At 39.8% G+C, this 27077-nt stretch overlaps 1 protein-coding gene across 3 annotated transcripts in view; it reads right to left on the minus strand.

Moving 5' to 3' along the window:
- The window catches only part of ptpn22 (protein tyrosine phosphatase non-receptor type 22), a 36327-nt gene extending 9616 nt beyond the window's left edge, over nucleotides 1–26711 (minus strand). Inside the window, exons 1-12 of one of the 3 annotated variants that reach the window (XM_042097914.1) lie at nucleotides 25874–26711; nucleotides 21482–21590; nucleotides 21051–21127; nucleotides 20697–20792; nucleotides 20449–20487; nucleotides 19919–19990; nucleotides 19528–19587; nucleotides 13101–13243; nucleotides 3200–3266; nucleotides 3029–3106; nucleotides 2793–2885; nucleotides 1832–1929 (exon numbers count right to left, since the gene is read on the minus strand). In XM_042097914.1, coding sequence (XP_041953848.1) covers nucleotides 1832–1929; nucleotides 2793–2885; nucleotides 3029–3106; nucleotides 3200–3266; nucleotides 13101–13243; nucleotides 19528–19587; nucleotides 19919–19990; nucleotides 20449–20487; nucleotides 20697–20792; nucleotides 21051–21127; nucleotides 21482–21590; nucleotides 25874–25972 — 1031 coding nt within the window. In that variant the 5' untranslated portion in view covers nucleotides 25973–26711. The remainder of the gene's footprint in view (nucleotides 1–1831; nucleotides 1930–2792; nucleotides 2886–3028; nucleotides 3107–3199; nucleotides 3267–13100; nucleotides 13244–19527; nucleotides 19588–19918; nucleotides 19991–20448; nucleotides 20488–20696; nucleotides 20793–21050; nucleotides 21128–21481; nucleotides 21591–25873) is intronic. The other 2 variants (XM_042097912.1, XM_042097913.1) reach the window with 2 other exon arrangements.
- Between the last annotated feature and the right edge of the window lie 366 nt (nucleotides 26712–27077).

Genomic DNA, 27077 nt, shown 5'->3' on the forward strand with positions numbered 1-27077 from the left:
ATTTATTTGGAAAAAACGTAATAGTCCTCATTTTGGCATTTAGACAATGGGAAGGCATCCAAGAATCCAATATTACAGTACCCACCAAAAATATACTGTAAATATGACAGCATTTTTTGTTTGACCAGGAAATTATTCAGGCTAAAGGCTATAGGAAGACACTGATGCAGCTTGTACAGTATAAAGCAGAGGCCTAGTGTTTTATTATGTCTGCTGTAGGATAAGGAGTCTAAAAGACAATATTGTGACTATTAATAGCCAGTTTGAAAGCATACATATATTTTTGTCCGACAGCTGACATGGAATGTTATTAACCGGTTCAGGAACAATATTTTTTTGTTCTAACCGGTTCGGGAACGTCAATTTTAGGGTGGGAACCAAAACCGGAAACGTTAAAATACTGTTTTCTGTTCAGAACGAACCAATTGGCAAAAGTTCTGGTTCAAAGCCCTGATGCAAATCAAACCAGCTAATGGGCTAACTGAAATAAAACCATGCCAATCTCTAGATATGGTGAAGGGTATGTGATGATGTGGGGCTATTTTAATTCCAAAGACCAAGGGCACTTTATCAGGATGCATAGTATTCTGGACCCATGAAATAACTGGCATTTAAAAATAAAAAATCTGCCTGCCTCTATGGGAATTTATCATAGGGGTGCCACTACTTATGACCCCTGTATTTTAAGGAAGAACATTTATTTATTTATGATACATTATTCATTCACTAAGAAAATTGGTGTCCTTAAAGGTTGAATATTTCCTCATTTTCTTTACTTAAGGCATTAAGATTAATTTCCAAAAGATGATTACTGCTGAAAAAAACAGCCGGACCAGCTAAAGGTGGTTTGCTGGTTGACCAGCTTGTTTACCAGCTTGTTTGACCACCCTATGATGGTTGACCTGCTAGACCAGCAAAACTCTTGTTAAAACATACTGTACATTCAGCTGGTTTTCCCAGCTTATGATGGTAATTCAGCTGGTTTTGCTTGTCGTACAACCTCAAGCTGGTCATTTTAGCTGGTGTTGCTGGTCTATAGTGCTGGTTTAACTGGCCATGCCAGCTTATGTTGGTCATTCTAGCAAACCAGCATGACCAGCTTGACAGGCTGGTCACCAGCATGACCATCTTGCACCAGCGTATCCAGCTGGTGGCCCAACCAGCTACACCAGCAAAGACCAGCAAGAGCTGGAAGAAAACCAGCAAAGAACAACCAAAACCAGCTACCAGCATAAATTGGTTTCTAGCTGGGTTTTTTTAGCAGGGTAGTGTACAACAGGGTAGTGTATAACACTTCATGTCCACCCACTGAGACTTAACAGATCATATATTAAGAATCAAGTTCAGTATGTAAAATTGCTGTTGAACAATTACTGAACATTGCCTTAACCAAATTCAAACCATAGCCTTAACCTTATCCATAACTATAACATGTAGTTAACAGAGTGCCAAAAGATAGTTTGTTAATAATCACACCTGTAAATAGTCTGTGGGCGAACTATCCACATAAAGTTTGACCGTAATGTTACTGGATTCAGTTGTGTTTAAAACTAATTTTGCACATTAAAAAATATTTTGATAGTACTGTATAGCCTAGTCTTCACCCCCAAAGGTTTACAAAGGCGTGTGGACCTTTGAGTAAGTGAATGATGAGGAATCACAGAGAAGCACAAGAGATGAGTGGAAAGGTGGAGTGGGCTGAGGCTCTGGAGCTGATGTCACTGTTTACTGCAGAGTGGAATGAGTGAACACTACCCATACTGCATCTGTACTACAGGATTGGCTGTTTTGTTCTGTTTTGTGTGTGTGTGTGTGTGTGTGTGTGTCTTACCTTGGTCCAGGCTCTATATGAGGTTCCACCTCTGTCTCACTGAAGTCTGATAGGTCACTACTGAAGTCAGGGGTGATTGGGGATGGAGGTGAATTGACCTGAAAAGAAGACACAAACTCCTTAATCTTTAATCTCTCTCTCTTACTCTTTCTCTCTCTCTCTCTCTCTCTCAAATCAAATCAAATCAAATGGTGCTTTATTGGCATGAATGAATAAAGTAATTGTTGCCAAACCTACAGGTATAACATGTTAATAATCAACTTTACATTAATATTATTATAAAGATAAAAATGAAATAATGAACGAGAAAAACAGGTCAAATAAAAGGATAAATGGTAATGTTACTAGGAGGACAGTAGTAGCTTAATCAGTGCTATACTGTAGAAAAGAAAATCTGTTCAATCTCTCTCTCTCTCTCTCTCTCACTCACTCATGTGGAACTGCCTGGTACCACATATCATGCAATCACTGAGCAATACAGAAATATGTGTGGGAAATGTAGGTATTTGCAAGGAGTACATGAGGTAATAGTGGACACTCCTTTATGACATTTTAGCAACAGAGAGACATAGAGAGAGAGAGAAGAGAGAGGGAGAGATTGATTGAGACAAAGATGAGAGAGGAAAGAGAGAGAGAGATCAGTAGAGAGAGAGGTTGATAAATAGAGAGGATAGAGAGAGAGAAGAAAAGAGGAAAGAGAAACATAGAGACAGATTTAAAGGAGGATCACGATTTTTTACGTAGGTCTCTGTTTCTCAAGATCACAGAGTACTGTCGGTACAAAACAAAAACAAAAACAATAGGTTCTACCTAGCTCAAGTTGCTGCAGCCAACAACTAGAGCTGCCAGGCAGCTATCACTCTGAGGGCATTAACATGGGGGCTCATGAACTTGCCCCCAGAGTTTATTATTACCTGTTTATTGAACCTTCACCCCATGAAAACACCCCAGTGTCACTCACCTCCTCTGGTTCTGGGCTGCAGGAGGACTCTAGAGCATCCAGGTGGTGCTCAAACAGAAACCGGACGGCCCTATAAACCAGCGCATACTGCTCCTGTGGTGGACACACACACACACACACACACACACACACACACACACACACACACACACACACACACATGTGAGAGAGATGAAGGGACTGATCTGAAGCCCCTATGAGTCTGTACCTGTTTGAGTAGGTGTGTTCTGAGTTACCTTGGTCTGGACCACTGAAGGCCTCTGAGTACGCATGTCCTGCACCAAGTCAAAGATGCTGAAGTTCTCAGGGATGCACTGCCCATCACACACAACAACAACACAAACAAGACATCACGCACCACACAGAAGGAGGGGTGTTTTTTTAATTTATTTTTAGGGGGGACTTACCTGTCTTTTCAGTAGGTTCCAGGTATAGTCTATTGCACACAATGCTCCTGTTCTTCCGCATCCAGCACTAAAAGCAAGACAGAGGACAGACAGATACACAGAGTCATACACATTAGCACACGCTAGCAGAGTCAGTCACATTAGTACACACTAGCACACAGTACTAGGACACAAAAGCAGACTGAGTCACATTAGGACACACTAGCAGACAGTACTAGGACACAATAGCAGACTCAGTCACATTAGGACACACTAGCACACAGTACTAGGACACACTAGCAGTCAGTCACATTTGGACACACTAGCACACAGTACAAGGACACACTAGCAGAGATCACAGTCACACTAGGGCACTGTTTCTTTACTGGTGGTTCGGGGACCGAAAAGTGAGCCGCTGAACCGTTCTGGGTGGGTCGTGGAGCTTGTGGTTTAAAAATAATAATAATAATAATCCAATGATCTAATATTGGACCTTTATTTTAATAGACTTTATTCATAGTCAATGTCAGTCATTGCCATGGACATAGACAATGTTTATGTGACAGGTCATGTTAGGCATAATTTTAGCGGTAAACACAAGTAGGCTGTGACCCTGAATATTTGAAGTAGGCTAGGATATGGATTCACTTAAATTGAGGACAAAATAAAACAGAAACCCCAGTCTGTGGTGTGCAGTCAATTGCTGTCACATGAGAGCATGAAACCATCAAAACTAAAATGTCAAAGTCAAACCTGTTGAGTAACTTTGAAAGGTGATCAGGAGTTGAAGACTTGATAAATGTAATGCCAAACATTTCGTTAGCTTGCTAAAAAATATATGGTTCGAGACTTTATGAACATGGGAAATTGTGGGTCCCAAAGCCAGACCAGTTAAGAACCACTGCACTAGCACATACTACGGCCTTTCTCAACACTGAATCAGACCCTGATTAGTGGCAACCTGGCAATCCAGAGCAGATAGCTACTGACGCAGCCATGCAGAACAGTGAAACACTGCAAAGTCATAATATTCCCGCTTATCTCTAGATACAGTCACACACAGATATACACAGGGACAGTACAGATATCATACAGTCATTACATAGAATCATACTTTTAGTATCAAAGTGACCCACTAATGAGAAATGCAGAACATTAAACCACATATTGGGATATTGGACATAATGTTCTATTCCACTTTCTCTCACTCGAGAAGTGTTTATGGCCCCTATCGTGCACCTGGCGCAAGGTGGCACAAATGCGACGCAAAGCTTATTCTTATCTTACACTCAACAAAGTGTTGATTTTTCGCCATGCACTCCTCTTTTATTAAACCTTGTGCTCAGGGGTGTGGTAATTAGCAACATAAGGTGTGGTCTAGCACATGATCCAAAAATCGCTATCTTACACCCTCTAAAAATCATCACCCCACTGACCAAAAAATAATATATAGGTCTATAGCGAAAGGCACATTTAAAGCACAGCTGAAGACGCACCGGTCAGGAGATGTAAGCAGCAACTCCTCTGCAGGATAAATATCCTTAGGATTTTTATTCAATCATTCGGACATTATTTTTTTTCAGGCTACGTTTTCGATTGTAACCCCTTGCCAGTCAATAGTGAAAATAATAAACTGTAGAACACTGTAGATGCGCTGTTTGAAGTAGCTCTGCTTGCTGAGGGAATGACAGATGTCATTGTCATTGATTTAAAGGATGTTACGCCCAAAACACACCCATGACGTTTGACCACCTAATCACGCCATTAAAAAAAAGTGAATGTGGACTGGCCACGCCTTTAATGTCCATAAACTTAATGCCTCTGGCCATCTGTTTCTGATCGCCAAAATAGGGCCCATGTGTTGCTGCTCTTCTAAGCCCTACTAAATTATTTTTTTTCACACACGCACCAAGCCTAAAATGTGGTCTACTTTGATATATATATATAGGCAGACACCACACTAGCCTCTCTAGTCGCACTAAGCTGATATATCAAACTAATAGTGCGTCTTTTTAATTTCTAAAGAAACACTGTGACTGTTAACATATCCATACTCAATTCTTTTCAGTGCTGAAGTGATGTGATAGACTAGGCACTGTCAGAGCGCTAGACAAAACAGTGGCGACACTCCCATAACAGACTGGAAAAAGATGGCAGCACTTTTCCATGCCAGTTTCTGGGTTATGGAGACAGTTTTGGAACTGAAACTGCCAATCAATTGGTCAGTAGCCAATGAGTTACTAAATTACGCCCTCCAGCACCAGAAATACATCCCACCCTCCCGTGATACAGCTATTCAGCACAGTTTTAAAAAGAAATATATATATTGATCGTATTGTGGTGACATCAAAGAGTGTCGCAACTTTATCTTTCTATGGCTCTAGGCACCATTGCTCATCTGTCCATTATCATAGATGTGATTAATCAGAATAAAAACCTAAATAGATTCAGCATTGTTTGCGTTATTCTTGTAATCGCGAGATCGGGGGCTGATGTTTGGCATTAGATCTACTTGAACGTTACTTGCCAGACTGTTTCCCTGTCAAGCGTACATATTTGTTATCATTTAAATGTTAATGGGGAACTATGCAGTTTTTTTTTTAGCTTTTAATTTACCTTAACTGAACAGCTTCAGGCTAATTTAAATGGTTATATGACTTTTTTCGGGTTGAATGGTGGCTTTTTCGCTTCCCCATAGCACCTGTGAGCGGTAAAACTACCCTTGCAACTTTGAGCAGGTTGGCCGACGACCTCAGAGACAGAAAGTCTCACGATGTAACAATGCAGGGGGGGCACCAAAATTATTGTTGCATACCCCTCAAAAAAGGCCCCTGCTAGCACACAGTCACATTAGGACACATGCTTACAGTCACATGGTACCATGGACAAACACACACATACTGTACCGTAGCCTACACACATACTTGAGTTGACGCTCACGATGTTTACTAAACACTCCTGGGCCTCGCACAGCTGAAGCAATCAGACTACTAATAGTAGGGGAGATTATGTGAAAAATCGTTACGCGGTGGATAGAAGCATGAAATGTGGTAGATATGTTCCTTGGATGATCCTAAGACATCCTAGAAGGGGTGCCCAAAAATATCTCAAACAGGAAGTGAGATTTTGAAGAAATTCAAAATGGCCGCCCATACAAATGACAGCTGATTCAAAAGCCACCTTCACAACCTCCTAAAAGCTTGAAATTTGGTATACATGTTCCTTGGATGATCCTAAGACATCCTAGAAGGGGTGATCAAACATATCTCAAACAGGAAGTGAGATTTTGAAGAAATTAAAAATGGCCACCCATATAATTGACAGCTGATTCGGAGGCCACTTAAACAGCCTCCTAAAAGCTTGAAATTTGATATATGTCCCTTGGGTGATCCTACGTTATCCTGGAAGATTACTCCAAGAAATCTCAAACGGGAAGTGAATTTTTAAAGAAATTGAAAAAAGGCTGCACTGCCTATCCACATAATTGGCAGCTATTTCAAAGGCCACATAAACAACCTCCTAAAATCATGAAATTAGGTATATGTGTCATAGATATGTCTCTGTTTTAAGCAGACAATACGGCTACACTATGGCTATATCCACCTATTGTCTCAAGGATACTATAAACACAGACAGTCAAGCACCTCAGGCAGACCTCATAAAAAACATACAATTAAGCACACATGTCCCCAACAACTCCACCAACTTCTTAAGACACAGTAAAACACCACACTAGATTACATTAGTCCTACTCTACATACTGCTTATTTGCATCTGTTCACATGCTCTGGCACATTGGCATAATACTGTGCAAGGCAACCCAGCATCCTGGCATCGGCACTTTCGAGAGCAGATAGGCTCACCTTTGCTGCCACATTTAAGAGGTTCTCTACATACTTTGGCTGCCTCTGGTAAAAGTGTCCATAAAGGTGTCCAAAAATCATCTAATTTGGTCCATCCATATTTTTCAGGAGAAGGCACTGACTGAGTAGCCTGCAGACCTTTGGACCAAATGCTAGCTTGGTACACTGCTCTATTTGAATGCTGTATCAGTGCAGCCTGTGTGGGAGGAATATTTTCCATTGAGAGACATATTTGAGAAAACAAGTACTTCCTGAGATCATTGACTTTCATGATCCGTTTTTTTATCGTAAAGAACACAAGTGTACTTCTCCAGCATGCAAACATGTTTGATTCCTGGCTAAGCAGTTGAAAAGGATTTGCTGTCATAGCAATGAAGGCATCCTTTACTTCTGGAAATGGTTTCCATGCTGCCCACCCTTTAGAAGGAGTCTGCTGTTCCAGAGGTAGCCACCCCATTATCACATAGTACAGTTGTTCAACTACTTCCATCTAAAAGTTATCCGATTGTGTTCCATAGAGCCATCTCTATGTGTAACCCACCAAGCATCACAAACATCTCTCCATAACAGTCTGGATCTCTGAATCACTCCACTGAACCATTTTTGTAAATGTATATAGTGGTTGGTCAAATGCCATGGTTGGTCAAATGGTCAATGGCCGGAATTTAGGTGCTCTGTCAATTGTTTTACAACATTCATGCCATGTCTGACCATAGCAAAGCTGGCAGCTTTTTCATGAAAGAGAGGAAGGAGTGAGTTTATAGCAGGTGGGTCAGACAGTTCTGGCTAAAGTGAAGCATCAGTTTGATTCCATGCTCACCCCACTTTTCCTCCTCTGTTATTGCCCATGCTAAGTTCGGTTTGGTTAACTTTTGGCACTAAGATGGCCTTTGGTTGACAAGTAACAGCTGGAATTGTAGTGTATACTTCTCTGGAAGACAGAGCATATATTTTTTGCACTTTTTGAGCTGGCTGAATGTATATTTGCTCTCTAGCATCTCGGATCGGGAGGCGAGCGTGCTAGTAATTGAGCTAAAAGCCCAGGCTGCTAGTTCTCTCACTAGCACGTCAAGGTATCATTGGTTGACTCAATGTACATACTGCATAGCTAAATACTAGCTGGCTACCGTTACTGTAGTACAGAGGTTCCCAAACTGTGAGGCGCGCCTCCCATGGGGGGCACCAAATAATTTGAGGGGAGGCGCGGAAGGTTGATTCAAAAAAGAAGGAAAAACGTTTATTTCATGTTTCAGAACTATCTATGTTTTTTTCCAATGATTATGTAATTGACAACATTATAAAATCGAAATAAATCATAGAAGAGATGTATAATAAATCTTTGGGATAGTGGAAAGTATTATTGATCCCTATCCTGAGTGAGAATGTATATGTGCCAAACCTCATAACGTAATTTAGCAACAGTGCCGCCAGCCGAGCTAGCTGCAAGTTACCAGTGCGGATTTGTACACGCAGCCTTACAACACTGTTTACAGCTCTTCGAGTCACGGTAAAATTTATTTTTTGGTACATAGCTAATTTAGATAAACTTATGGTGTGGGTGCTTGCGTTCATTTAGGAATCCACTGCCTTGGTTTGTATAGAAATGAATATTAAGTGGCAGATACACGTAAGAGGTTGGACATACGTGACGGTAATATGTGACGTTCCGATAGCTAACTTACTGTAAAATGGACAGATTTGTCACATTTTATTGCTGCACGGCCCGAGCCTGATATGGGCAACAAAGCCAAACGTCAAAAATATGATAACTCATTTCATTGCATAGCATAGTATAGCACCGATTTAAGTGGCTTAACTGAAGTGAATATCATTATTTGAAAATTATTGTTGTGGGGGGGGGGGCACAGAGGTGTCACTGTTTTCAGAGGGGAGGCCTAACCTGACCCTAGCCAGATGAATGTCGTTCCGCTTAGCTCCGCCTAGCTTCACTCACATCCATCTGGGACCTCTTCCATTGAGAGTGATTTCTCCAACCAACTTTATGGTTTAGCCAATCAGGACGCAGGGCGGGAGTTTCATAGATGTGACATAGCGTAGAAGCGACTGTGAGTCTGTTATTAGCGTCACGGGTTGGCTTTGATGTGAGTGGTTGAAGTAGCACGTCAATAGATGACGGACAAGTGGCTTATTCAATCATATGCAAGCATTTTTTGATTAGGCCCAGCCTTCTGAAGCAACACTTCAATGGATCTGTTCCAGATGGATGAGTGGAGCTAGGCGGAGCGAAATTCATCTGGCTATTGCCAGGTTAGGGGAGGCCCACATTGATGGAGTTTGGGAACCCATGCTGTAGTACAAATCAAAATTTCGTAGCTTCTAATGTTATTCCCGAAATAACGGTACAGTACCCCCCAGGAAGCCCCACAGATTCACAAATACGCACCCCATGTGATCATGGGGACACAATTAGCCTAGGGATGCCTTTGTTTGCCTACAGTAGATTTAGCTTGATAATTGGAACCCAGCTAGTGGTTCTACATTGGCTAATGCTAACGCTAACACTGGCATAACATTTGGTCAATGAGTTGTGTCCCTATTTAGGGCTTGATCTCTGATCATGTGGAAATTTTAGCAATAAACTGTCTTTTGAAAATTATTAAGTGATTCTTCCAAAAGTTTTTAAAAATATTTATGTTATGCATACATAAATAATTAACTTCTCAGATGAGGATTCATTTGGGGAGTCATGTCATTCTGACCATTTTAAGCCTGTTTTCCCCCCTTTAAAACTGTATAAAAGGCATGTAAGAATATTTTCAGGGGTTATCTTGCACATATTATTTGTTAACCATCTCTATATATATCAAATGTAAAATAATAAAGTAGCAGAATAAACCATGATGCCCAACTATGTAATGTTTTATTATCCTTGGGTCGTTTTAGGCGGCCATCTTGAATTTTCCCTTAAAAAATGACCTAAATGAACCAGAAATTTTGGGCACCCCTTCTCAAATGATGAGATACATCATAAAGAGTGTTTGTACCAATTTTGGTGCCTCTATCCACCGCTTAACGATTAGGCCCTTTTTTGTTGATAATCCCCCCTACTATAATGCTATTTAGGGACCACGAACCGTAACCACTGAGCCCTTACAGGGGCTTTGATTGAGGCATTAGTATTTCTCTAGCCATGTGCTCAGATGAGGCTACCGCACAAATCCATACAGTAGTAGCGTTCCGGGTGAGGTCTGAACTTTGATGCTACTTCAATAACAAAAGGAAAAGTTAAAAAAACACAATTTTACGTGATGAAACACTGGTTCTGTCCAGAGCGTTTCAAAAAGTACAGATTGGAACACATCGCTGTGTTACAACTCAACTATGGCTAGTAACACTGGGACAGTGTTGGGTGTAGAACAGACTACAGCAGGGTTGAGTTCAGTATTTTCAGTGGACGATACAAAGGTAATATGGTGAGGGGCTGGGGCAGTAGGCTGTGAAGTCCGACGTCATGAATGTGCTCTGAGAACAGGAAGGCAGCGCTGTTGGTCAACCACACTCTCAAACAAAAATATACTTCCTGTGTGAGATTGTGTATGTGGAACGAGTTAGAAATGGACAAGCTCTCATTTTACCATACATGATCAAGTGTGGTTGGTATGAACATTTGGTCAGTATCTGCAGTGTGTGTGTGTGGGTGTGTGTGTGTGTTTGTGTGAGAGAGAGAGAGAGAGAGAGAGAGAGAAAGAGAGAGAGTCTATTTGTACTTGCAAATTAATCTCTGCCTATTTTTGTGCCTTTATGTGTGTGTGTGTGTGTGTGTGTGTGTGTGTGTGTGTGTGCGTGCGTGCGTGCGTGCGTGCGTGCGTGCGTGCGTGCGTGCGTGCGTGTGTGTGTGTGTGTGTGTGGCAACCACTGGTACAAATCCAAACCTGACAACCCCACCCCCACCCTCTCTCTCTTTTCAGTTAAGAGACAGCCTATAAGGGTCTACTTTGGCCATGAGACATACATCTATCTAGGCCATAAATTCAACATGGCAGGTGAGTGAGGTACTGTAAACAGGTACAGGAGTTAACCTGTGCGTGCAAGAACAGAATCCATCTCATCAACTCCTCTCCCCTACCAGTAGTAAGGACACTAGAGGCCATCAGAAAAGTGGGTCTGGCAAAAATGCAACATCACTTTGCAAATGTGTACATCTCACAAAATTTCGGGACATGAACAATAAAACGGTTGAGGTCGTAATAATCTTCATCACACATAAAGAATGGGGGCTGGGGGTCCCAAATGTGGAATGGACCTACATACTGCTACAAGGCTGACACACCTCATCAGCATGCTTAACAATGACAATGAGAGAACTAGCCAGAGCTTCCATCCAATTGGACCTCAGCAAGAAAAAGGTCCGTCTGGCCACAGCTGACCAAAACAGCTATTTAGGCTTTAGGAGGAAAAGTATGGCACAGTGGACACACACAAACTGCAAGGTATGGAGTCCGTTCAAACTGGTTGGACCTAAATGACCAGTGCAACAGAACTGTTGATCAACTAAAATGGACACAAGAAAAAATACTCTACAAAGGTATCGGACGCAATGGTTACAGACCCATCTGTTGCTGTGGAAGCAACTATCTGCCACAGTGAATCACAACGCACACTTCAGAACACAACAGCAAGGAAACTCCTGCTCAACATTAAACACCTGGAGACAAAACGACACTGGACTGGACTAAGGATGCAGGGAAAGCTGGCATCTCTTCACTGCAAAAACAGCTTACAGGTATCTAACAAAATCTAACCAAGTGTTATTCATCTCATTTTTTTGATATCGAGATCAAAAAATCTAGTTGGTATTGTTTTCAGTATAAAAAGACTTACCTAGGCTAGCACTCTCTCATAAAATTATTTTACTTAATTTAAGAGGAGTTTGACTTATTTTAAGATGTCTCATCCTGAAAACAAGCAAATTTGTCTGCCAGGGCCTTGAGCAAATTTGTCTTGATAAGACTCATTAAAATAAGCCAAAGCCTTCTTAAATTAAATCCAAATTGTCTTGGCTAATATTGGCTAATTAAGTCTTTTCATACAAAAACAATACCAAATAGACTTTTTGATCTAAATATAAGATTAATAACACTTTGTTAGATTTCATTTTTTGCCGTGTTTACTTTGCAGACTACTCTGTCTCTCATTCTATGAACAGAAATGCAGCTGTAGGGGAAGACGTTGTCTGCTTTACAGACTACAGGCGTTACCAACCAAATACAACCTTGCGTTATGGTACCCCGAAAACTACCATCCACACTGCGTACATTCTTTTTTTGACCAGCACACTGAATCAGTTGACCATATTGTAAACGATTGTAATATGTACAAAGGACACTGCACATCACGACCATATTGTTGACCTCATGGCCATCACTGTTAAAGAAGTGTTACCACCAAAAATGTGCCCATGTACAACATTCACACACTGACACTCCTGTTCTTGGAGATGGAAGGGAAGTGTGAATCCTAGAGGCTGTCTATGACTATTATATGGACATAGCCTTTTATGACAAGATGGCTGAGTAGCCTGTCCCAGAGATGGAATTTCACAGCAGTTTTCTTCTATGGTTTTCAAAAAGTGGTAATGTTTCCAGCCAATCACTAAAGTAGTCTCTCATACCCCCGTATACTTTGGCCTCGATGCCCTAACGTGTTGCCTTTGTACCCCCCACCAAATATGCCCAACCAACCCGAAGGCCAAGTGGCCTTGTCTCTAAAATGATGAAATTCCAGGCCTGCATGGTATCAGCCCATATGTGTTTTAGGTGGCTTATTAATATTGACATTTGACAGTCTGGGGCATGTTCACAAACTAACAATGTGTGTGTTACAACATATAGCAGGCCTATATAAGACAAAATCCAACCAACTGTTGGATTAACTGTTATAGGCGTGTGGTTTTGTGATATTTTCTGTACCCATTACAGGTGTGTCACAACTATATTTTGTCTGTAGACATGTTTGGATCCCTTCTGTGACTGGTGGGTTCAAATAAAGAATTATAATGTGTGTGTGTGTGTGTGTGTGTGTGTGTTTGGCATGAGTACCTGCAGTGTATGCAGATGGGTATGTCTTCATGGTCCTGGTAGCCACGCATCTCTTGTAGTAGCTCCAGAATGGGAGGGATGGAATCTGGGACGCCGTGGTCCGGCCAGTTCATGTAGTGCAGTTGCCTGATTGTGCGGCTGGCCTATCAAAGCACACAAACACACGCACACACACACAGACACACACACACACACACACACACACACACACACACACACACACAGATATATAAACACCAAAGGAGTCAGATCAAAAACATAGGAAATTCTCTTCAACTCTCCAATGTTTTGAAATACACATAAAAATCCAAATCATGGATCATATTGTGAGACAAACAGAGAAAAGTAAGTGGACGTGTTGTGCTTGAGTTTCTTCATGTTGTTGGTTTCATCATGAAAAACAGAAACTCTGTGGGCGTCTGACTCAGGGTAGGCTCTCTTTGTGTGTGTGTGTGTGTGTGTGTGTTTGTGTCTGTCTGTCTGTCTGTTGGTCTTCCTGACCTGTACACTGTGCTGCTCGCCTGCCCTTAAGTCAAGTCAACTTTTTTTTATTTATTTTTTTATTTATTTAGCACTTGTAAAAAGACAGAATCAGAGAAGAAACAAAGAAAATAAATCAGTGCAGGAAGAGGCAGTAAGCCCAGACTGGCTTATATGAGGCCTCCACCTAAAAAAGTAACATAACAACAAGAGCCACAAAAAGCATCTAAACAATATAAATTAAAAGAAATTAAAAGAAAAAGAAAGAAAAAGTATGAACAAACAGTGTAAGCACTACAGTAGAAGAAACTACAATGACAGAAGTCTGCAGGAGAACCAGCTATAGACCAGCAATTAAATTAGCCTTTAGGCATCTTTTAAAATGATTAGTAGTAAAACATTTCAAGGCCAGATGTGAATTTTTTCCCCCATATTTTAGCACCCCTATAACGTATGGAAAATTGAGCTTGACATGTTTTAAGTTGAGGAGGGTGAAAATCATTAGCTTGCCTAGTTCCATATGAGTGAACCTGTGAATTAGTTTTAAAATAGCACTTAAAGTGCTCAGGAATCTTTCCATTACAATTATATATTTCATAAATAAAAACACAGGTTTGAAGTACATTAATATCATTCACAGTAAGGATTTTCAATTCTTTAAATAACGGAGTAGATGCAGCAAACCATTCAGAACAGGTTGCAATTCTAACAAAACGCTTTTGAAGGACCAGTAATTTGTGAATAGTGGAAGGAAAAGTACTTGCCCACACTAAATTACAATATGAAAGGTATGGGTAAATTAAACTATAATAACGAGTGAGGAGGCAATTTCTAGAGACAAGATGAGTAACCCTCCCTATTATCCCAATTGATTTATTTACTTTTTTGCTAACACAGTCTACTTGATCCTTCCATTTTAAGGTTTCATTAACAATAACTCCCAAGAATCTGGTTGATGAAACTTGCGGTATCTCTGTAGACTCAATTTTAATTTTACATATGTCATTAGGGTATACTTTTTTACCTCCAAAAATGATGAAATTAGATTTTTTAAGATTTAAAGATAGTTTATTTAATTTGAACCAAGTGGCATATGCAGATAAGCCAGCATTGGCCTCTTTCATTAAAACACTGAAATTTGAATGTGAAAGAATCAAGGTAGTGTCATCTGCAAACATAATAGGAGAAAGAAGGTTAGAAACATTGGCCAAATCATTAATATAAATAAGAAATAATAAAGGTCCCAGGATAGAACCCTGTGGAACACCACAGGGTAATCCAGCCATGTTGGAATTGCAACCCTTTACACAGACAAACTGTTTTTGATCAAATAAATAGTTACTTATAGCCACTTATATGTAAGATCATGAAAGCCATATTTATGCAGTTTTTCCAATAAAATAGAATGATTAACAGTATCAAATGCCAAGTCTATAAAAATACTACAAATGTATTCATTTTTGGTTTGAGTCAAGGTAACCTTGTCTATCAAGTGAAGAACTGCCATATAAATTGAAAGATTTTTTCGAAAACCATATTAGTGTTTACACAGAATTTCATTAGAATCTAAATGGAGGATAATCCTCCTTTAAATCAGTTTTTCCAGTACTTTTGAGAAACAAGGCAGAATTGATATTGGTCTATAGTTATTAAAGCAACATGGATCATCTGTTTTATACAAGGGAATAACCTTGGCAATCTTTAAGTCCTGAGGCACAATGCCTGCTTTCAGGGACAAGGAGAAAATGTGGACAAGTGGTTGTAGTATTTTTTGATTCACCTCCTTGACAAGAAAAGTTGTAATACCATCATGACCCGCTGATGAAGTTGTTAGCTTGTCAATTATTTCACTGATTTCCTCAAGGTCAGGGGGCTTAAAAGAAGAAATCCTTTGATATATCTTTGGAATAAAGTCCAAGGGACTCCCGTTGCAATCAGAGATTTTATTTGCCAGTTCCTGCCCAATATTGACAAAAAAATCATTGAATTTTTCAGCTATATCCAAAGGATTCTTAAGAGACCTATCACCATCATGAAACTCTGTAGGTAACCCCGCAGTGGAATTTTGCCTTGATAGCAGCTGATTTATGGTTTTCCATGTTGCCTTAATATAACTTGAATACTGCACAAATCTTTCACTAAAATATTGTTTTTTTACAGATCTAATTGAGTGACTATAAGTATTTCTATATGATTTGTACACACTATGATTTAAAGGAGACAGATTAGAAATATATTTTTTGTAAAGTTTATTCTTTTTCCTTAATTGCTTTTGTAATTCAGTTGTAAACCAAGGTTTCTTAAAATCCTTAGTAAGTTTTTTAGATTTGCCCAAGGGGAAACTCTCATTGAAACGAGAGCCAATGATTTTCATGAACTTTTCATACATATGTATGCAGACTCAGCATCACCATCCTCATATACATCATCCCAAGAAACCCTGGCAAGCAGTTCTTTAAATTTAAGTATATTTGGTTTAGACAAAAACCTTTTATGCATTGAATTATCCTTTTGTCTGATTTGACCAATATTTATTTTAGATAAGTGGAAAATAGGGAAATGATCCGACAAATCCACACACAAAACCCCAGACTACATTTCTTCACTCAGAGAGTTTGTTAGGATATTGTCAATTAGAGTTGATGAATTGTCTTTTACCCTAGTAGCTTTAAATATAAGAGGGAAAAAATAACTAGAATAAAGAGTATTTAGAAACTCATCTGTAAGGGTGTCTGAATTATGTTTAAAAAGGTTAATATTAAAATCACCAAGGATATAAAAAATTTTACCCTCTCTATTTATCCTATCAAGACAATTTTCCAGACTTTCGTTAAAATCTTTAATTGCCTGATCAGGAGGACGGTATATAATACCAACAATGATGTTTTTAGCTCCAACAAACCCCACAAACTCTATAAACTCAGACTCCACTTCAATTGTATCTGACTTCAGACAAAGATCTTGCCTTTTTTTAAATCTGTAGTCACAGTGAACAAACAGAGAAACACCCCCTCCAGGTCTATTCCATCTCACATAGTGCACAGAGTTGTAATTTGGCAATTTGAATATTTCCTTTGAATCCTCTGTAAGCCAGGTTTCTGATAACGCAATCACAGAGAATTCGTGTTTGATTTGAGACAAATAATGCATGAATTTATCATAATTCCTAGAAAGACTTCTTATATTCAAATGAAAAGTAGAGAATGTATCAGAAGACAGTCACATAAGCTATTAAATTCTGCTTCACTTAAAAAGCTACATAGTTTAGATATATCAAAAGAAGAAAAAAAGTGAGTGTCCGGATCAACATCCGAACAATAAGAGTCAACTGTAACTGATTCAAAAGGATCAAAACTTTGATCAACAAAATCAGATTTGTTATTGTCCATAGAAGGTGTTTAAAATACCTGAGAAGACATATAGTGGAAACTAATGACCCGGACTCTGGATGCTTGACTGTCCTTGTTGTTTTTGCGAAGGTGGATGGACAATCAGTTTATCATATCTCAGATATGCAATGTCCCCCCTCTCCCTTGCTGCCCTCATGGCTGGGAGAAGTTCTTTCCTCTTTAGTCGGATGGCCTCAGTAAAATCCTCATTGATGTAGATGCCTGTTCCCTTTAGATGTTTGGTATTGTCCAGAACAGTCATCTTGTCCTTTAGTCGTAGAAATCTGACAATGATTGGTCTGGGTTTTTGAGATGATGCCTGTTTCCCCGTCCTGAAAGCCCAATCCAGTTCAATTTTTGAGTGATATAGTTTCAATTTCTCACTGAATAGTTTTCGAACTTTCCCTTCAGATTCAGATGCTTTTTCCTTTTCAGATTCCTCAATGCCATCAACTATAATATTATGGCGTTTTGAATGGCCTTCTAAATGATCTATCTTATCAGGGATTAAGTTCAGATTATTTTTTATTTCATCCAACTCTGTCCTGGTTTTAATACAGTTCTTTGACCAAGTTTGACATGAGTCTTTAAAATGATCAAATTCATTCTGAGTCATTTCGAGACTCACCTTGAAGTCATAGATCTGCTTTGTCAGGTCGTCAATCCTCTTGTTTGATGAATCAACAATGATCTGCACACATGTTTTGAAACTTTTTTCCTGTTGCTCCAGCAAATTTCTATAAAAGTCCTTTTGCTGATCTAACAATTCACACATTTGTGCCATGGTGACATATTCCTCAGTGATGATGTTTGAGTTTTTAGGTGGCATGGTGGTTCTTTAGCAATACAGGCCTACTGGGCCGCAAACACCAAGAGATAGGGACAAAACTCTTACAAGGAACAAATAATGTCCAAAATGAAGAAGTATATCAATGACAAATCTTATCTTGAGTTCATTACCAACAGAAATGCAGGATTCTTCAGAATGATTAAGGATTCCTTCAAATTAGTTTCCTCAGTTTCATTTCCGGAAATGTTGCCATCTTTGCTGCCACCTTTAGGGGAAAGTCCGTAGGAGTCGATTGCCAAGTGTGCTCTGGAAATTCACAATTTCGTCGCCGTTTAAAAAAAAAAAAAAACATAGTCCAGTATTTCTTTTGAAAATGAAATTAAGTTGTATGGACTGGACTATGTTTTTTTTTTTTTTTTAAACGGCGACGAAATTGTGAATTTCCAGAGCACACTTGGCAATCGACTCCTACGGACTTTGAAAGATGGCAACATTTCCGGAAAGGTACTGGCTTGATGAAATTCATTCTGGACTCTCTATCTGACCACATAAAGACCTCGGGATACTTCGGTTTGGCTTTAGGGACCCTCTACTCACTACCACATAAGTGTAATGTTGTTTGGAACTGTAGAAGAGGTATAAAAATAGCGTTTTGTAGCGGCGAAATAATATGCCCTTCTCACTTCCACGCTAACGAGTTTTGACTAAAAACGGTAAAATCAAACTTTCTCAAAACACATCCGAATGACATGATTGTGATGTCAACTCAACGTATGTACTCCCAATCATCCGTAAATTGATCTAAAGTGCATTTTACTCCGGATAATTCCTTTAAGTTCCCCTTCTCTTGAAGCTAGAAGTTCCAGATGTTGAGTAAGTTGTTGAGAAGATATGTTCAGTCTGATTTTATCAATTTTGCCTTTGAAAAAAGATGCAAACTCATTGCATTTATTAGTTGAGACAAGTTCAGGTGCTAATTGTGAGGGGGGGTTTGTTAACTTCTCCACAGTTGAAAAGTAGTATGCGAGAGTTATTTGTACTTCTACTGATGATATTTGAAAAGAAAGACTGTCTTGCTTTGCATATTTCAGAATTATACATGCGGAGCATGTCTTTATGGATTTCATAGTGGATCTGAAGTTTGTATTTGCGGCATTTTCTTTCGGTCTTCCTACATTCTCTATTTAGGATTTTAACCGCTGGATTTTGAAGCACATCACCTTTTACCGTAGTAAGGCTGTCAACAGTCAGAGGGAAATTTTCTAAAGAAACCTTTGGTACTGACCAACACTTTGTGATGTTTTAAATAGTTTTCATGAAGAGGGAAAATACTCAGTCAAGTTGACAAAGTATGTCAAGGTAATTTCCAGTGTATGTATTAGATTCATCGTAACCATGTGAGGAAAAACATGAACTTTTTTTTTTTAAAGGTGGAAATGCAATTCTACCATGTCAATAATAACTTGAAGCAAACTATTCTATTACAGTAAGTCTCATTTAGACTTTAGGTCAGAGGTCACTCTTGTCCAGCACTGACAATGGACACAATAGGCATTGTGGACAGGAGCTTAAAAGGTAATAGAATTGCATACACTGTTTTCTGTTCTACGGCCATAGGGTGTGTTTCATGATAATAAACACATATGTCTAACAAGCAGACACATCTGTCTAAACCCCATTGCAATGTAATCAATTCTTTGTGTGCAAGGTGCGTATCTGTGTGTGTGTGTGTGTGTGTGTGTGTGTGTGTGTGTGTGTGTGTACTTACAGACTGATAGGTGACATTTAACACCCGTGTGATATAATCCCCTTTATTTTCCTCTGATACCTGGAGACATAAGATCATGATCAGTACACAGGCACCAAATGCATGACTGCTGATTTGTGTGTGTGTGTGTGTGTGTGTGTGTGTGTGTGTGTGTGTGTGTGTGTGTGTGTTCAGGGGTCATGCTGGTTTTTAGGGTGGGTTTGTATGGGTTTGTAGGGTAGGGTTTATATAATGACTTATTTTCTATCTACATAGAATGTGTCCTGCCTAACTTAATGGCAGCTTATGAACGTGTTGGGTGTGTTAGGAGATCTTTCCGTGAGGTGAATCTGTTACCACTACCAAGGACAGGAAGTGGTCAGACCAGAAACAGCAACTGCTCTATACTCACACATTTCACAATGAACGGCTCGCAAACAAACAGGTCCTCTGTGTTAGCAGGCCAGTAGCGCTCACATTTTTCCTACAGAGGAGAGAGGGGCAGATCATACATGAAACAACATGCACATTCTATACCATAGTACACTCTTCATCTACAAACACAAACATTTTTGAAACATGCACAACATGTTTCCACTCAAAGCACTTACACACACATACAGTGCACCTTAAAAAAAAGAAAATGTTCCACAGATGTCTGTGTGTGTGTGTGTGTGTGTGTGTGTGTGTGTGTGTGTGTGTGTGTGTGTGTGTGTGTGTGTGTGTGTCTGTCTGTCTGTCTGTCTGTCTGTCTGTCTGTCTGTCTGTCTGTGTAATTCCCACAGTCTACAATGCCATCTATTGTGTTGAGTTGAGGAGTGGAGGTGCCAGTGAAAGCCATATTGTATACTTATGCTGATTAGAAATATTTCATGGGCGTGGTTAAATATTCATACTCTCCCAAGGTAAATAACTGACACAGACAGGCACAGAAGAACTCACCCTTCCCATTTCAAATTCCCGACATGCCATCACTACAACCTAGAGAGAGAGAGAGGTAGAGAGAGAGATAGAGAGAGAGAGTTTTGGGGAGATGCCAGAGAAAGATAGCATACAAATGAGACTGACCTGGAACATGACTATTATGAAATTATTTACATAACTGATGTAATTTATGTAAATTATTTCAGTAATTGTTGAAAAGTAAACAAAACGTGGCTGACTGAGTATATTGGTGTATAAGGTCTTACCTGTACGTTATACTGCCAGAGCATCCGCCAATAGTCCAGTACAGTGTGTGGCAATGGGCCTTGTGTGGCAATATATGCCTTTTGTCCTGACACTCCCTATCCATGGATACAAACATACCATCACATCACATCATACAAACTTCTGATAGATGGCTCAGATGAAGACAAACATAAAAACAAATCTCCAACAACCAGTCCACCAACACATCATGCATTCTTTTGGGGCGGCTTAAGTCAAGCTAAGGTACCCATTTCTCCGCTGTGATTTACATATACTGTAGAATCACATTGACTGCAGGAATTTTGACTCAGGTTATTTCAGAGAATGTTGAAGAGCTGTTATTGACACGGTACCTTGATGAAGCTGGCATTGATATAGTCACTGTCTCCATTGGAGATGTTGAGGGTTATTCTGACTCTGCTATGGTCAACTGTTGGAGAGAAGAACGCCCAGTTAGTCAAAATCAAACTGTGTGGGTATGAAATACTGCTTTTATCAAGGAAAAATACTTGTTATGGTGTTTTCTTTCATCTGTGTGTGCATGTGTGTGTCTCTCTCTCTCTCTGTGTGTGTGTGTGTGTGTGTGTGTGTGTGTGTGTGTGTGAGTGAGTGAGAGAGAGAGAGAGAGAGAGAGAGAGAGTGTTTGTGTGTGTGTGTGTGTGTGTTTGTGTGAGACAGAGAGAGTGTTTGTGTGTGTGTGTGTGTGTGTGTGAGTGTGTGTGTGTGTGTGTGTGTGTGTGTGTGAGAGAGAGAAAGAGAGAGGGAGGGAGAAAGAGAGAGTTACAGGGAACGATGTCTTTGTAACGGTTCTTCTTCACATTCTCTTGTTTCTCTGCTGCTTTGGTGGGAAAGATTTTGTCCGTTCGAATCTTAGTAGACTGACGCTTCAGCCTCTGAAATTAGCACACACATACAGCACATATATTACAACTATTACAACTATAAAAATACATACAGTTTCACTTTTAGGTAACACTGAAGTACACACACACAGCCTCGAGCCTTACCAAAAGTAAGTGAGATATGAACTTTGAAAGGGAGAGAAAGGAGTGATACACACAGACACACAAGTGAGAGAGAGAAAAAGAAGGAAAGAAAAAGGCAAAAAAGTAACCATTAGTATGATAGCTCTAACAATAGTTAAGCTGAGAAAGAGCTTCAGTGTTATACGGCATAAAACATATCTCTCCAGAGCTGCTGATTTACTGTGCAAAAATACAGAAGAAGTTTAATTATTATGCCAGCGCAGTGAATTAATTCCCTTTCCAGAACTTCCCTCAGTAAAGTGGTGCAATTTCTGGTCTTTCAGCCCAGATAGACAGAACATGTTAAACATGGTGTCTGTGTCCTACTGGTTTAGCTACAGATGAGAGGTGTTGGTCTCAGTAAATATATCCTGCATGGCTACATGCTGTATGCTATCCCAGTTTCGAATGGGAAATGTTCATCAGTGGAAGCCTTTCCAACTGTGCTTTGTTTGTGAGAGTTACAGTTAATGCAGAAGAGGTAATCACTCATTAATCTCTTTGTCAGTCATTAATACATGAGGCCACTTACTAGACCAGATACTGTAGCTTTCAAAAAACTTTCAGTCAGGGTTAGTTAGTAATGTATAACATGTAATTTGGATTACATAATCAGCCCAGATTACATTACTTTTTTAAGGCCTATAATCTAATAGATTGCTTTACTAATTACGAAAACTGTAATCTATATTCAGTAATGGATTACATTTCAAAGTAATCTGACCCCACACTGCTTTCAATTGTCCAACATAATCTTCATTTATAGGCTACCAGTCTGAGTATTTACGGCAGTGTAATTTTAATTTTAACAGAGAGTACTGTTCTTAACTGCTCAACCATATTTCAATAACTTGGGGGGGGGGAAATCAGGTTAAAGAGTTTCCATCAGAAAGGTACCACAGAGGTACCATTTAACGATCAGGTCACAGAAGGCAAAAAAACAAATGCAGAAGGTGTTTTACCCACCAGAATCCTATAACAACTGGGCTTAAAATATAATACTAGTGAGTCACACTTTGCACTCTAAAACAGCATGAAATCAGGTCTTCACTCTTCAGTCAGAGGTTTTGGTCTAAAACGAATGAGATAATTACCTAAAAGGCATGCACAATATTACAGTAACAGAATACATTTACTTGAGTATAGTACTTGAGTACAATTTTGAGGGATCTGTACTTTACTCGAGTATCATTTTTCACCTTCAGCTTTCCACCAAAGTCAACTCCATGGTCAGATTTAGATAAGAGACGAAACCATGGACGAAACAATGGATGAAGACGCAGCAGGTCTATCCCTGAAATGTGCCAACCTGTGGCCCCACCTCACCAGACTATTTCAATTTTCTGAACAAGTTAATGATAGTTTTCGCTTCAAGTGTTTCAATTACAAAATAGTATTTTGTATTTGAAATACGTATTTTAAATACATGTATTAGAAATACTGCCCATCCCTGGCAACATGGTAAAAAGATGAAAATGACTTGATTTTACTTCCAATTCATTTTACATTCTCCAAGGTATTAACATTAACATAACTCCATGTAGGACGTTTCTGTACATAAATGTAAGCACTGTGGCAGTAGTAATGCAATATTTAGAAAATGTAGGCTACTGTTGTACTCTTGATACTCAAGTACTTTTAAAAACAAGTACTTCAGTACTTTTACTTAAGTAGACATCTGACTGTTGAACTTTTACTTGTACTTGAGTAAAATTTAGCAAAGTGTATCTGTACTTTTACTCAAGTAATGAAGCTGTGTACTCTGTCCGCCGCAATATTTCCAAACACCAACAATAGCATAGCTGTCCTGGCACTGACAAAAAGCTCCATTGCATGGTAACTTGTGTCTAGTGATAATGTCTGCAACTGTAAAACTACAAATAGTGTGGTTGGGTGCTACGACAGGTGTGTTTAGCAAAATACATTTTCATCAAACAGACACTTAGATATTTGTGTGTGCTGTGTGTGTGTGTGTGTGTGTGTGTGTGTGTGTGTGTGTGTGTGTGTGTGTGTGTGTGTGTGTGTGTGTGTGTGTGTGTGTCTGCATGTGCTTGTGTGTATTGTGTGAGCATGAATTGCCATGCACCAGAAGTGTAGTGTTTGTGGTGATTGATTGATTAAAATTATTATTCTATGTTGTAAGGGGGAAAAGGGGAAAAAGAGGACAGAAGGGGGGAAAGAAACAAGAAAATCATCAGCAACACATCCTGATACCTGTGTCACTGTAAAAGGAAAAATTGCCCTTCTTCTAGCCTATTTACTCCACATACAACAAAGTGCATAGACCGTTTGCACAATCTGCCATTTTGTCCCTCTGTCTATCTCCCTTCTTTTTCATCACAAGTTCACCCTCATTCATTTGATAAGTGCTGCCATGGGAGGTCGTGAAGTAGTGACTCTGGGGGTGGCAGAATTGGTGTTGGAATTCTTATCACGATATGGATACTTATCTGACAAACTTAAGCATGTAGTCATACAGTATTCAGATTATCGATTTATTTTGTCCCATCCTTGGTGTACATAAACGCTTCCTCAATTCCTCAGCCATGTCTTCACAAACACACATGAAGACAGATTCCACATTCCAAAGTGCTCTGCTGAGTATAATGCAAACTGTATTTATTGCATGTGAGTCTGTTTTAGTGATCAGAGAATTAGTTAGTGTCTGGTAAGAAATGTGGTGTCCTAAACCCATCATCATCGTCATCCCGAAGTGGTGTGTTTATGTGTGTGTGTGTGTGCGCATCATGCGGGTGTTTATGGGCACTAAAACATATCTTCATAAAAAAATAAATAAAACTATATTGCCCACACAGTCTCATTTGTGTGTTTTGGAACTTGTGCATGTATCTCTATAGTGTGCAAATGCGAACACTTTTGTGATGACAAATAGCATACAACTCCGTTCAAAGATATGTTGTTTACCAGTGTTGTAGTACTCGAGTCCAGGACTCGGACTCGAGTACGAGTCATGAGCTAAATTTAGAGACTCGTGACTTGACTTGGACTTGAGCACTGAATGACTCAAACTTGGACTCGGACTTGTACATTCAGACCATGCAGACTCGGAAATTGAGACGAGGACTCGACTTTTTTTTTGTAATGTCATTAGGCTATAATTGTAATGTCATTAGAATATTATTTGGTGTAGGATTTTAATATCTAAATTATTTTTAGTATTAATATTAGTGCAATGGAGAGTTACTGCTTCATGTCATAAATCACACATCAGGCCATGTTCCTACAATTAACTTTAATAGCGGCAAATGCCTGGAGACATGAATGGCCCGAAGGTTGTCAGTTTTGCATTTAATAGTAACTCGACTCAGACTTGACTCGGATGAGTAGTGGACTGGACTCGGACTTGATTTTTTTTTAATGACTTGGACTTGACTCGGACTTGAACGATGGAGACTCAAACCTGGACTCGAGGCATAGTGACTTGACTACAACAATGTTGTTTACAAAAATGTTCTATTGAAACATGCCTATTGTGGTCCAGCAAAAACTCTTACCTGCCTTTTTAATGAAAAAGGCTATATCAGGTTTACAGGAGCATGGCATGTGTCTACACATATGGCGTGTGTCTTTATGTGTGCCTCTAAAGGAGACGCTTTAGATGAGCATCTGTGAGTGTCAGTGTGTGGGGGTAGTGTGCATTAGGAGTGTGCTAACTGTATGGTTCTGCTTTCTTGCTCTGAGAGCTCTGATACTGGCTTTAGAGGAAGTCCACACTGAGGGAGGAGTGTGTGTGTGTGTGTGTGTGTGTGTGTGTGTGTGTGTGTATGATTTTAGGATGTACAGTATACTATTCAATAGTCACAGCTCCACCCAAGCCCTGAAGAATCACCACAGCAAATATGTACATAAAATATCTCCCTCTCCATGCACAAAAACCTAAACACACACACACACACACACACACACACACACACACACACACACACACACACACATACACTTTCAACTTGAGCATTCAGTTTGTATTTCACAACAACTTCCCACACTGGATCACAATACAGCCTCTGGCTAAACCCCATATTCAAGAAAGAAGAGACGAGAGGAGAGGAGAGTAGAACAGAAGACAAGACAAGAGGAAAGAAGCGAAGAGAATATACGTTAAGAGAAGAGAAGAGAGACGTTCTACTCACCGCGAACTCCCCATTGTAGCTGTTTTCTGCCTCCTGCCCAGTCTCCTTACAGGCAACCTCAGCCAAGAAGCCTTTCAGTATGGGCACCTGCGGGTCCATGGAGCTTCCCCACTCATGACACAAGACACACTGTCACACACATCTTCTCCCTCACACACATACACACGGGCCCGAGACTGGCCCCGAGTACTGCACTTCTGTCTCTGCTTCTCTTTTTCTCGATTACACACACACACACACACACACAAACAAACACACAAACAAACAAGCACAAACAAAATTCTCTCACACACAAACACACAAAAAACACTTACTAAACGTTCCACAAACTTTCTGTGTCTCTGCCCCTGTAATAAAAGCTAATGGCCTACAGTTAAAGCTAAAGCAGGCACTGACACTGTCTTTCTCACACACCAACACACACACACAGAGTGACAGAGACACAGCCAGACACACTCTCTCTTTGCAGTGGAGCAGTGAGTGTATTGTCTTTGCGGAAGCTCTGGCAGCAGCAGTTAACAGGTTCTGTGGTCAGATTAAAAATATCGCCTCCTGCCCCTCTCTGTCCTCCCAGGGTCCTAGAGCCGACCCCTCAACAGGAAGTGTCTTGACTATGTTTCTAATGTGAAGGAAATCAACTGGCAGAAGGGCTTTATAATGGAAAGAAGAAAAAAACAAAGATTGACGAATGAGTCTGTGAATCATAATGAGAGAAGAGGAATCACAGAGAGGAGAGACGACAGGAATGATTTGAAATGGAGAAACGGAATGCTTCGTGGCAGTTTCAGAATGGTTGCTCAGCCAGTTGAGCTACATTCAGGACCCTCTTGAAATGTGTCTGTGTGTGTGCGGCTGTGTGTGTCCAGGCAAACAAGTCAAGTAAAAAAGTAGGCTGTTCCTCAATCAGATGCCAGAATCTGTTCTTGATGTACTGTATAAGGAAATTGGCAGAATTAGTTTGCTGAATCTGCAATAGAAGACGGGTATAGCCTATACAGACAAAAACATAAACTTGTACAGAAGGTCTACAGAAAAAAAAGTGTAACAGTGAGATTTACACCTCATAACTTTATCTGCACAAAAGATCTAGTCAGCCACACAGTGTCATTCTTTACTTTCACATAGTTTATTTTGAAGCACACCAGACACACACACAGACACACACAGACACAGACAAACACACACACACACACACACACACACA

This window comes from Alosa sapidissima, chromosome 7, assembly GCF_018492685.1.
Source record: "Alosa sapidissima isolate fAloSap1 chromosome 7, fAloSap1.pri, whole genome shotgun sequence".
NCBI classification, from domain to species: Eukaryota; Metazoa; Chordata; class Actinopteri; order Clupeiformes; family Clupeidae; genus Alosa; species Alosa sapidissima.